General features: G+C 41.8%; 1 protein-coding gene across 5 annotated transcripts in view; it reads right to left on the bottom strand.

Annotated features, from left to right (window-relative positions):
* The window catches only part of lad1 (ladinin), a 142,947-nt gene that overhangs the window by 72,091 nt on the left and 57,182 nt on the right, over window positions 1-13,674 (bottom strand). For all 5 annotated transcript variants that reach the window (XM_078197960.1, XM_078197957.1, XM_078197959.1 and 2 more), the window contains one exon: window positions 5,563-5,691. In XM_078197960.1, coding sequence (XP_078054086.1) covers window positions 5,563-5,691 — 129 coding nt within the window. The remainder of the gene's footprint in view (window positions 1-5,562; window positions 5,692-13,674) is intronic.

The raw sequence follows: 13,674 nt of genomic DNA on the forward strand, positions 1-13,674 counted from the left end.
GATTTGACACATGGGAGCAAAGCCTAATGCAGAGCTCCCTTCTTCTATCAAGAGTATGGATTATGACCCGTGGTATAGATCATAAGATATAGGAGCAGAATTAGGCCATTTGGCTCATTACGTCTGCTTCGCCAATCAATCATGGCTGATGAGTTTCTCAACCCCATTCTTCTGTCTTTTCCCCATAAACTTTGATCCCTTTAAGAATCAAGAATCTAAAGAATGATAGATCATAGAATCCCTACAGTGCAGAAGGAGGCCATTCAGCCCATCGAGCCTGCACCAACAACAATCCCACCCAGGCCTATCCCAAAATTCCACATATTTACCCTGCTGACACTAAGAGGAAATTTAGCATGGCCAATCGATCTAACCCGCACATCTTTGGAGTATGGGAGGAAACTGGAGCACCCGGAAGAAACCCATGCAGACACGGGGAGAATGTACAAACTCCACACAGAGAGTAGCAATTGAACCTTGGTCCTGATGCTGAAGCAGCAGTGCTAACCACTGTACCACCCTATCTATCTCTGTCTTAAATACACTCAATGACCTGGCCTCCTTCTGTGGCCATAGATTCACCACCCTCCGGCTGAAGAAATTCCTCCTCATCTCGGCTCTAAAGGATCGTCCCTTCACTCTGAGGCTGTGCCCTCAGATTCTAGTCTCTCCAGTAATGGAAACATCTCCCCCATTGAGGCTGCTGGCTGCAAACTGTTCACTGTATCTAATAATCGCAGAATGAGTTCAAACTGCAGCCTTGGTAAAAACCGCCACACTGTTACAGATGAATAAGTCTGGAGTGCCCAGGACTCTGGGTGTTTGGATGACCGAGTCCAACTCCAAGTTTTGACAGATTCAAGTGTACATCTGTTACAACTAATTATAAATTTGGAGTTGAGCCAAGTTTTCATTTTTCCATTGAACTAACACAGGAAGTGTATTTAAGAGGTTCTGTTTTGGCCTTTGTTCAGGGAGAGGTCATCTTATCACTCGAAACACTGAACTGTGAAAATAATTGACCAAATGATGTTACAGCAAAAGCAAACAACCCAAACGTTTCAAGTGAGTTGCTGTCATGTAATTTTATTTAAAAGATTTAAATATCCATTGTTAGAAGTTTTCTAAAAATCAATGCTTTAAAAAATCAATTTGTGATAAAGCAGATAAAATAAATCTCAAAAAATTTGAAGGCTGAAGACTTAGGAAGCACCATCATCCAATTAGGGTTAGGGTTAGGATGTTAGACCCAAAAATATCTCTTAGCTTGCTGTCAAGCCCAAGTTTATTCAATACCTAAAAAATGCTTCCTAATCTGGGAGGACCTTCTAAAACCTTTCACATATTTCTGACATTGTACAAGAAAATGGTTTTGATATGATTGAGTGTCCTGTCACATCTAACTTCACAATGCACTCCCTGGCACAAACCTCCTTGCCTTTCTATGCTCAATTCATAGAGTGTGATCTTGCTGGCTGAAGACGCCACACTCCTGCTGAAGCAAGGTCGGAGAATCTGGCACCCAGCCAAATCTCCGTTCGCTGCAGCGGGTTTGGGGAAATCCCGCTGGCGTGAACGGTGATAACATTCTGGCCATAATGCCATATGCCAGTCCATATCGGAATCGGAGAAGAACTCTTCGGGTCCAGGGCCCTAGAAATATCCAAGGGGCCTTTCTGTGCAATGCAATCCCTTCACCATTCCCAGCGATCCATTTAAACACAAACTTTGCTTCACCTACTCCTGACAGTATTTCAAGTTTTAAAAAATTTGTTCATGGGAAGTGGGGCATCAGTGGCTGGGCTGGCATTTATTACCCATCCCTGAAGGCATTTTAAGAGTCAACCACATTGCTGTGGATCTGGAATCACATGTAGGCCAGATCAGGTAAGGGCAACAGATTTCCTTCCCTTAAGGACATTAGTGAACCAGATGCGTTTTTATGAAAATTGACAGTGGTTTAATTCCAGATTTTACTGAATTCAAATTTCACCATCTGCTGTGGTGGCATTTGAACCCGGGTCCCCAAGCATTATTTTGGGTCTCTGGATTACCAGTCCAGCGACAATACCATGACACCATGTCTCACAAATCATGTCTCACAAATTTGATTTGAGTTTTTTGAAAGGATAACCAAGAAGGTAGATGAGGGCAGTGCAGTTGATGTTATCTACATGGATCTTAGCAAGGCCTTTGGCAAGGTACTGCATGGTAGCTTGTTGCATAAGGTTAAATCTCACGGGATCCAAGGTGGGGTAGCCAAATGGATACAAAATTGGCTTGATGACAGAAGACAAAGGGTGGTTGTAGAGGGTTGTTTTTCAAACTGGAGGCCTATGACCAGTGTTGTGCCTCAGGGATCAGTGCTGGGTCCACTGTTATTTGTCATTTATATTAATGATTTGGAAGAGAATTAGGAGGCAGAATTAAGTTTGCAGATAACACCAAGATTGGTGGCATAGTGGACTATGAAGAGGTTATCTAGGATTGTAATGGGATCTTGATCAATTGGTCCAGTGGGCTGATGAATAGCAGATGGAGTTTAATTTAAATAAGTGTGAGGTGATGCATTTTGGTAGATCGAACCAGGGCAAGACTTATTTAGTTAATGGTAGTGTGTTGGGGAGAGTTATAGAACAAAGAGGTCTAGGGGTACAGGTTCATAGCTCCTTGAAAGTGGAGTCACAGGTGGACAGAGTGGTGAAGAAGGCATTCGGCATGCTTGGTTTCGTTGGTCAGAATGTTATATACAGGAATTGGGATGTCTTGTTGAAGTTGTACAAGACATTGGTAAGGCCACACTTGGAATACTGTGTGTACAGTTCTGGTCACCCTATTATAGAAAGGATATTATTAAACTAATAAGAGTGCAGAAAAGATTTACTAGGATGCTTCTGGGACTTGATGGTTTGAGTTATAAGAAGAGGCTGGATAAACTGGGACTCTTTTCCCTGGAGCTTAGGAGATTTAAGGGGTCTATACTTTTAGAGGTCTATAAAATAATGAGGGGCATAGATCAGTTAGATAGTCAATAGCTTTTCCCAAAGTTAGGGGAGTTTAAAACTAGAGGACATAGGTTTAAGGTGAGAGGGGAGAGATACAAAAGGGTCCAGAGGGGCAGTTTTTTCATGCAGAGAGTGGTGAGTGTCTGGAACCAGCTACCAGAGGTAGTAGTAGAGGTGGAATTTAGAAGGCTGAGGGGGGGGATCTTATAGAGACCTATAAGATAATGAAGGGGCTGAATAGGATAGAGATGGAGAGATTCTTTCCACTTAGACAGGAAACTAGAACTAGAGGGCACAGCCTCAAAATAAAGGGGGGTCAGTTTAGGACAGAGTTGAGGAGGAACTTCTTCTCTCAGAGGGTGGTGAATCTCTGGAATTCTCTGCCCACTGAAGTGGTGGAGGCTACCTCGTTGAATATGTTTAAATCACGGATAGATGGATTCCTGATCGGTAAGGGAATTAGGGGTTATAGGGATCAGGCGGGTAAGTGGAACTGATCCACTTCAGATCAGCCATGATCTTATTGAATGGCGGGGCAGGCTCGAGGGGCTAGATGGCCTACTCCTGCTCCTATTTCTTATGTTCTTATGTTCTAATGAATACAGTCTTGTTTTTTAAGAAGCATTTAGACAATTACATGGGTAGGGTGGGTAGAGAGGGGTATGGGCCAAACGCAGGCAATTGGGACTAGTTTAGTGGTTTTTAAAAAAGGGTGGCATGGACAAGTTAGGCCAAAAGGCCTGATCCATGCTGTAAACCTCTATGACTCTATGATTGTGCTTTTTATTTCATTCATAATTCTGTAAAATTTGAAAGAAATTTTAGACCCTTTAACATTTCAAGGCAAAACCGGGGTGACTGTCTGATCAAGCAATGAAAACATGGATCAGGGACAGGAATCCCCTAGATTTTACTCTTCCTTTTTCTGTCCCTCTGAAGGAGCAATTCACTTAGTGCTACTCCCCTGCCTTTAAGCGATTATAATATCATGGTTTTTTTTGTGAAATTTCTTTTGCCGATGTCTCAATGTTTATTTGCACAAGATTAAGAGGTGTGAAGTGTTTGAAGCTTCTGTTATTGATACCTTAATGGTCACTTCGAAGTAACAAATTTGAGTAACGAATTTGAGTATTTGAAAAAAGAGGCACATTGTTGAAGTCTTTTGTCTTGCATTCATCAGGACAGGTGCAAGGATGTGAAATGTCAAAGGGAGCAACAATTTATGCTGCATGAGAAAGGGATCCTGATTGGCTGACTTTGTCTAATGTTAGATATGATTCCACAATTGAACATCAATCAGGCTAACAATGAGGCTAGAATCTACATTTATTCATAGACATGGACCTGTCCTCTGCGGGAAAAAGAAACATATCCAGGCATTGTGCATTTTCTGAATTGAACAAGAGTTCTGTGGTGCATTCTCCATGGCATCAAAGTCAACTTCGCAACAAATCAGAACCCTTTTCTCATGCAGCACAAGTTGTTGCCCTCTTTGAAATTGTCCATTCTTGCATCTGTCCTGATGAGTACAAGTTAAAAATGTTTGAAAGTATGTCTCGTTTTTCAACAATACTTTACTAGTTTGTCTGACTGGCATTTCTTTAGAGTTGTAGGATCAGCACTCTTTTTTGAAAAGAAGGCTTGTGAAAGTTATTTTATTCTGAACCTTCCAAAAGACTATTGTTACAAAATGGTTCATCAGTTCTGTAGGTAGTACGCACTGGGTGAATGGGCATGGAAGGGTTACAAATTGGCACAAGGTGGAAGGGATTGTGTGAAGATCCATGGAATGTGTGTGGGAGCATGAGTTGGCATGGGGGCTATAGTTACATGCAGTATATGAGTGTCCATGAAGGGGGGTGTGGCATGAAGGGGACATGGGTACATGGAACGGCAAGGCCTTTTGAACTTGCCTTTCAAAAGTTCCCTGAGTCGAACTGTGGATCATGAGTTCTCCGAGGGACCATGAACCACGTGTCAACCAGAAACTTATCGGCCTCCATGAAAATTGCAGGTGGCTAGGAGATGCCTATCCCTGTAATGGAACCAGCCAGGTTGGGGATGCCAGTACCATCTGTCCCCTTGTCCCACACCAGTGAAAAATGGGTGTGTCAGGAATGGGGACAGGAAACCTGGAATTAGGTCACACAATTTCTAACTAGCTGTTAAGAGTTTTAAGAATTGTTGCAATTCAGTGAAGATCCTCAACACTGTGTTCCCTAATTTCTCTACTAACTGTCGGTATTTTGTTTGGAGAACTCCAATTTTATTCCTTCCAATGTTATTTGTTCCAACATTAACCATGGTTTCTGGCTGATACCCTTCCATCTCCAAAGCTTTTCTCACCCACTCTCCTACACTCCTTACTCTGATGGTTACGAGATATCATGCTATTTAGGATTGTCAGTTGTGGCTGCAAAGGTGCATATCTACTCAACTCATTATGAAATCCTCTATTACAACTGTTTTTTACTTCTTAAATTCCACAATATTGACAACCAAATGAAATCAATTCATATGTGTCCTTTACAAGGTTGGCTAATTATAATATTTGTACCTGTTTTCAGATGTATGTTGTGCTTCAGCAATATCTTCATTGTCTGGCGCTGAATTACTCACTCGGTTCCGGCGTCGACGAGCTTTCTCAAATTCCTCATCATCCTCCATTGATCTCTGCTTTGCGAGACTGGGAAAGATGCAATAACCAGTTTATTCAATTTATATAGAAGCAAAATACTGCGGATGCTGGAATCTGAAACAAAAACAGAAAATGCTGGAAAATCTCAGCAGGTCTGACAGCATCTGTGGGGGTTGACTCTATTCTCTCCCCATAGATGCTGTCAGATCTGCTGAGAATTCCCAGCATTTTCTGTTATTCAATTTAAACTTTGTTATTAAGAAATATCCCAGTCTTGCCTTTTATAGAATTCCTACAGTGCAGAAAGAGGCCATTCGGTCCATTGAGTCTGCATTGACCACAATCCCACCCAGACCCTATTTACCCTACTAATCCCCCTGACACTAGGATCAATTTAGCATGGCCAATCAACCTAACCTTAACCTTTCTCACAGTAGCTTCAGGATCAATTGTAGTAAGTTAAAGCAGTGAGCCTATTTTTCTGCCCCTCTACTGCATATGGCATAGAAACAATGGTCCACACAGGAACAAAACTTTAGTCCCTTCATTTAGTCAACATTAAAGATGGTGACATGGGCTCTTAAGCAGAAATACCATTCAAAGCTTATTTCACCGGAACATACTCCAATCATTCTAGAATAGCACAATCAATATTTAAACTCACCACTTTCTTCCCTATAAAGACTTCCTTATTCTGGTATTAGATATTATTTACGGATTACACTGCGACATTTCCACAGATGTGACAAGAGATTTGCCTGACATTCACCAGTTTGGGTTCAATTTATACTGATCCCCAGGTGGAGGAGAAGACATTTTGATTTAAGGACAGGAATAAAAGTTTTAAAATGTATTTATTATTGTCACAAGTAGGCTTACATTAACCCTGCAATGAAGTTACTGTGAAATTCTCCTAGTCGTCACACTCCGAGTCAATACACCTAATCAGCACATCTTTCAGACTGTGGGAGGAGCTGGGACGATAGGGAGTGAAGCTCGCGAATGGCATTGTGATGAATGCAAAGAAAAATGCAAATTGACGTTCCGCCCATTTTGGGCGGGCTCCCAATCATGCCGATTTTCTTTTCTGAGTAAAACGGGAACGGGAGCAAAAATGGGCGCCATTCCTGCTAGTTGCATAACGCCCAATTTTACGACATTTTCCTGCCGCAAAACAGGCACGATGAGGTCACAAAATTCCATCCTTGGTCTGTTCTGGTTCAAGAAGAGGAATTCTGATCATTTCCCCCCCAGCCGAGAGGAATGTGCTGCCTAACTTCCTCATTGCTTTGTCCTGTTATCATTTCATAGCTTTTTCAAAATAATCTAATTAATTCATTTTTTATTTTGTCAATCTGATTAGGTCATCTGGGAATGCAAACTATGGCTAAAGTCTTGTGGCTTAACATGGACAAGCTTAACCCTTTAACTGCTATACTTAATTTTGAACTTAAAAAGGAGAAATACATGGATGGACAACTAGAATTTATATATTTTTGTGCATTTGAAAATAATCAACAGCAAAATAATTGCGCAAGTTATTTAAAAAAGTTTATTTATTAATGTCAAAAGTAGGCTTACATTAACACCACAATGAAGTTACTATGAAAATCCACTAGTCACCACATTCTGGCACCTGTTCAGGTACACTGAGGGAGAATTTAGCATGGCCAATTAACCTAACCAGCATGCCTTTTGGATTGTGGGAGGAAACTGAAGCACCCGGAGGAAACCCACACAGACACAGGGAGAAGGTGCAGACCCCACACAGACAGTGACTCAAGCCAGGAATCGAACCTGGGTTCCTAGCATTGTGACGCAGCAGTGTTAACCACTGTGCCACCGCGCCATCCTAGTAGTATTCAACAGATTAAATGAAAGCCCATTTTCCTTTAAATGTTATTCCTATTTCAGATAAGATAGAATCTCTATCATCTTAACATAATTCTACAAACCCCTGAAGTTCAATAGGAAAATGATACCTTATAAATCAATGTGATCAGTGCTACAAAGGTGTTTATTTATATTCTAGTTTTGAATCAATACAGGAAAGCATAAAGAGTAGGCGCTTGAGAATAACGTGTGCAAGTTTGCTCTCCCAAGGAGTACCTCACTATTGACAATAAATGTGGTCTGAGACAGGAAAAGCAATAGTACTAAGTGGGATGTTTCATACTAACCTTTTAATGTTCCCATTAACTAATTTCTAATATGGTGCTGCTGAAGTGTAATTGTGGTCTGCAGAACTAACAATCTGTCCTTTTCCTTTATTCAAGCACTCCCATTGGAGAATTGGTCAAAACAGACACCTCCTTAAGTATTTTACTTAAATAAAAGCAAAATACCGCGGATGCTGGAAATCTGAATTAAAAATGGAAAATGCTGGCTAAACTCAGCAGGTCTGGCAGCAACTGTGGAGAGAAAAAGTGAATTAACGTTTCAAGTCCATATGACTCTTGAAGTGTCTTGAAACATTAGCCAGAATTTTACCACCTTGCCCGCCCCAATTCTGGGGCGGGCAAGGCTCACAGAATGGCATTCTCCGTTGGACTCAGGCAGGATCTCACAAGCCTTGGGCGGGCGAGATGGTAAAATTCTGGCAGTTAACTCTGTTTCTCTCTCCAGAGATGCTGTCAGACCTGCTGAGTTTATCCAGCACTTTCTATTTTTATTTCCTAGTTACTAGCGTTTTCAAAAGCAATCAAATTAAGGCATGTGGAACTTGAGGTCAAAAAGCTGAATGGATAGGAAATTGGCCAAAAGAAAAGAAAGCAGGGAATAGGGGGTGAATGGATAGTTATTCATATTGGAGGAGAGTAGAAAATGGTGTTCCGCAAGGATCAGACATGGGAAAACGCTACCACTAACAACTTCTCTTGCTCCCTTGCTCACTTCTTTCCTCTCACTGCTCCTCTCCTGAACCTGTGCAGTGAGTGGGAGAGTCAGACAGATAATCAGTGATGGGTGGGTCAGGCAGAGAGTGGTGAGTGGGAGAGCCAGGCAGGGAAGAGGCGAGATAGTTGGCAAGAGAAAGTTGGCCTGCAGTAGGCAGGCACAGAGCAGGAGAGGATTGGCCTGTGGGGAAGGAGCCAAGTAGAAAGAGCATATTTCTTTTATATTTTTAAACTTATTATATTTTAAAAGTTATTTCAGTTACAAAAGTAAGAATGTAGGAATGTGAAGGGGAGGCAGTGGTGTCCTGACATTGTCTCTGGACAAATAACCAAAAACCCAGGGTAATTCTCTGGGGACCTGGGTTCAAATCCCACCACAGCTGATGGTGGAATTTGAATTTAATAAAAAAGAATCTGGAATTAAAAGTCTAATGATGGTCATAAAAGCATTGTTGATTGTCATAAAAACCCATCTGGTTTTTATAATGTCCTTTAGGGAAGGAAATCTGTCATTCTTACCTGGTCTGGCCTACATGTAACTCTAGATCCACAGCAGTGTGGTTGACTCTTAAATGCCCAGCCGGCGACGCTCACTTCCCATGAACAATTGAAACAAATGGACATTGACAAGGTACTGCATGGTAGGTTGTTGCATAAGGTTAAATCTCATGGGATCCAAGGTGAGGTAGCTAAATGGATACAACATTGGCTTGATGACAAGCCAGAGGGTGGTTGTAGAGGGTTGTTTTTCCAATTGGAGACCTATGACCAGCGGTGTGCCTCAGGGATTGGTGCTGGGTCCACTATTATTTATCATTTATATTAATGATTTGGATGAGAATATAGGGGGCATGGTTAGTAAGTTTGCAGGTGACACCAAGATTGGTGGCATAGTGGACAGTGAAGAAGGTTTTCTCCGATTGCAACGGGATCTTGATCAATTGGGCCAGTGGACTGACGAATGGCAGATGGAGTTTAATTTAGATAATTGCAAGGTGATGCATTTTGGTCAATCGAACCAGGGCAGGATTTACTCAGTTAATGATAGGGCATTGGGGAGAGTTACAGAGCAAAGAGATCTAGGGATACAGGTTCATAGCTTCTTGAAAGTGGAGTCACAGATGGACAGAGTGGTGAAGAAGGCATTCAGCATGCTTGGTTTCATCGGTCAGAACATTGAATACAGGAGTTGGGACATCTTATTGAAGTTGTACAAGACACTGGTAAGGCCACACTTGGAATACTGTGTACAATTCTGATCACCCTATTATAGAAAGGATATTATTAAACTGGAAAGAGTGCAGGAAAGATTTAGTAGGATGCTACCGGGACTTGGTGGTTTAGGTTATAAGGAGAGACTGGATAGACTGTGACTTTTTTCTCTGGAGCATAGAAGGCTGAGGGGTGAACTTATAGAGGTCTATAAAATAATGAGGGGCATAGATCAATTAGATAGTCAATATCTTTTCCCAAAAAGTAGGGGAGTCTAAAACTAGAGGGCATAGGTTTAAGGTGAGAGGGGAGAGATACAAAAGTGTCCAGAGGGGCAAATTTTTCACACAGGGGGTGGTGAGTGTCTGGAACAAGCTGCCAGAGGTAGTAGTAGAGGCGGGTACAATTTTGTCTTTTAAAAAGCATTTAGACAGTTACATGCGTAAGATGGGTAGAGAGGGATATGGGCCAAATGTGGGCAATTGGGACTAGCTTCGGGGTTTAAAAAAAAAAGGACGGCATGGACAAGTTGGGCCGAAGGGCCTGTTTCCATGTTGTAAACTTCTATGACTCAATGACTCTAAATTTCAACTCACAGGTTATAACATTTTAATTTTTTTTATTCTGGCAGGAAAGAGTGGCACAGTAGCACAGTGGCTAGCACTGCTGCCTCACAGCGCCAGGGATCCGGGTTTGATTCCCGGCTTGGGTCACTGTCTGTGTGGAGTTTGCACATTCTCCCCATGTCTGCGTGGGTTTCATCCGGGTGCTCTGGTTTCCTCCCACAGTCTGAAAGATGTGCTGATTAGGTGTATTGACTCGGGGTGTGACGACGAGGAGAATTTCACAGTAACTTCATTGCAGTGTTAATGTAAGCCTTACTTGTGACTAATAAATAAACTTTGACTTTGAGGTCCTACAGAAGCTAACTACTACCTTTACATTGACTGTAACGAGAAAATCTCATTACTTAAAGTTGTTTCACTTAATTGACCCTAGTGTCAGGAGGATTGGCAGTGTAAATGCATGGGGTTGTGGGAATAGGGCCTGGGTGGGATTGTGGTCGGTAAAGACTCGATGGGCCAAATGGCCTTCTGTACTATAGAGATTCAATGATTCTATGATTAATGCTGCACTTTTCAGCAACGCATCAACAACTTTAAGCAAGGACATACAAGGCTAGATATTCAAATGCTGATGTTGAAAGTTTCTCTGAATTGAAGGGCATCACTCCATGAAGAAAGGTAAATCATAAAAAATCAATAGAAACTAACTAATTTTCTTTCTCTTGTTGAATATTTCCTTTAAAGATGCAGTTATAATATATCAACATTATATGCCAACTGAGACATTTCAAGTGTGGCAGGCTCCCTTTGATTCACACCAGAAGTTCTGTGATGTTGCTCAAGGTAATTTGCAGTGTATGCTGTTTTATACTGTTTAATACAATCGGATGAATTTCCACTTGCCTGGTAATAACCTCACAGTAGAGCGATGATAACACTGGAACAATGGGTATAAATGGTGTTTTTGCTGGAATAATGGAGGGGAAATATATTGAGCTGGATCTAACCTATAGAGAGGCTTTCAGGTAATGGATGAATTCTGAGATCAATTAAAGGTGGAAAATATCACTAAGACTGTCAAGAGCTTGTCACTCACTAACTGTTTCACAAGGTCAGAAAATTGTTGCTTTCCTTTTTACATTTTTGATATTTGGAAGTGTGAGAAGCCTGTACAAGGCACCAACATTGAACACAGATGGATTAGGTCACAGATAGATATCAAAGGTGGGGTGAACTGATAGCCTGCTTGAAATAATATGATGTGGAGGTGCCGGCGTTGGACTGGGGTAAACACAGTAAGAAGTCTCACAACACCAGGTTAAAGTTCAACGGGTTTATTTGGTAGCACAAGCCACTAGCTTTCGGAGCGCTGCTCCTTCATCAGGTGAGTAAAGGACCTGATGAAGGCGCAGCGCTCCGAAAGCTAGTGGCTTGTGCTACCAAATAAACCTGTTGGACTTTAACCTGGTGTTGTGAGACTTCTTACTGAAACAATATGTACAGTTGGAGAAATCAATTTAGTTCATAGATGGCTAGGAGTTCTTTCAGCAGAAGATGAAATAGGCCCTTACAATTTCTATCAGTGGTCACTCGTATATTTATGGAACAGAACAGTTTCCTGTACTGGGAGATGCCCTATTGCACACCATACATGTTGCCTTGGAGCCCATGCTAGCGGTTAATTAACCCCAGGGTGGTTCAGAAAGTTTGCTATTTAAGAGAACAGACACCTGCTGCATGATTCGTGTTCTCCTGCCCAAGCAATCTGTTAATGAAACCGACTCATTTTGACTTTAGAAAAGGTGACTGATAGTGCCTGAGATAGCTGAAAAGGCAGAATAAAGGCTCATTTCTTCCCATGCTCAGGCACAGTATAAAAGCAGTGACACTCTGAACATTCGCATTGATAGGGTTCTGGCTCTCTTCATTAGCTGAATAAGTTCCCGATGAACTGATGTATAGCTGATCAAAGAAAATGCATTCACAGGTAAAACATTTGTTCTAGGTTGCACCACTCTCTTCTATTTTGTATTCTCTCACTCAGATTCAGTCATCCTGTCTGCACTCAGTGTCAGTGATGTGTGACTTTCCATTGCTTGTGAATGAATAACATTGACCGAGGTGCCTGTATTTCTAGTCATCACAATTTGCTGATTTGTAGCTCCAGGGAAACTTTTAAATAACATCTGCGTTTCTGATGTGTGGACTTTGCAAGTTCCAAGGTGTCAAGTTCAGGGAAATTATTGGAAATCTCAATTTCCTTCTCTCTCACTGTCATTATGGACTTTTGTAAGATTGCCAATTTAAAATCACAGAATCATACAGCACAGAAGAGGCCCTTCGGGCCATCAAGTCAGCAGCTGAAACACCTGAACTCCCACTTAATCCTATTTATTGCACTTGGCCCATAGCCTTGAATGTTATGACATGCCAAGTGTTCATCCAGGTACTTTTTAAAGAATGTGAGGCAACCCACCTCCATGACCCTCCCAGGCAGCACAATTCAGACCATCACCACCCTCTGGGTAAAAAAGTTTTTCCTCATATCCTCCCAAACCCCCTGGCCCTCACCTTGAACTTGACCCCCTTGTGATTGACCCTTCAACTAAGGCGAACAGCTGCTCCTTATTCACTCTGTCCATTTCTCTCATAATCTTGTACACCTCGATCAGGTTGCCCCCGCAGTCTTCTCTGCTCCAATGTAAATAACTCAGGCCTATCAAAACTTAAATGTCCCATCCCAGGCTGTATCCTGGTAGATCTCCTCTGCACCCCCTCCAATGCAATCACATCCTTCCGATAATGTGACGACCAGAACTGCACACAGTGCTCTAGCTGTGGCCTCAACGAAGTTCTATACAACTCCAACATGACTTTGCTGCATTTGTAATCTATGCCTTGATTGATGAAGACAAGTATCACATATACCTTTTTCACCACCTTACAAATATGACTTTCCATCTTCAGAGATCTATGGACAAATAAGCTAATGTCCCTTTGTTCCACAGAACTTCCTAGTGCCATGCCAATCATTGAATACTTCCTTGTCAAATTAGTCCTTCCAAAGTGTATCATCTCACACTTTTCAGGGTTAAATTCCATCTGCTACTTATCTGCTCATTTGGCCATCCTGTCTATATCTTCTTGTAGCCCAAGACACTCAACCTCACTGTTAACCACCCAGCCAATCTATATGTCATCCGCAAACTTACTAATCTTACCCCCCATATAGTCATCACTGTCATTTATATCAATGAACCAGCACAGATCCTTGTGATACGCCACTGGCCACTGGCTTCCAGTGACTAAAGCAGCCTTCTGTCATCACCCTCTGTCTCTTACAACCTAGCCAATTTTGA

The sequence above is a fragment of the Mustelus asterias genome, chromosome 25 (assembly GCF_964213995.1).
Source record: "Mustelus asterias chromosome 25, sMusAst1.hap1.1, whole genome shotgun sequence".
NCBI lineage: Eukaryota > Metazoa > Chordata > Chondrichthyes > Carcharhiniformes > Triakidae > Mustelus > Mustelus asterias.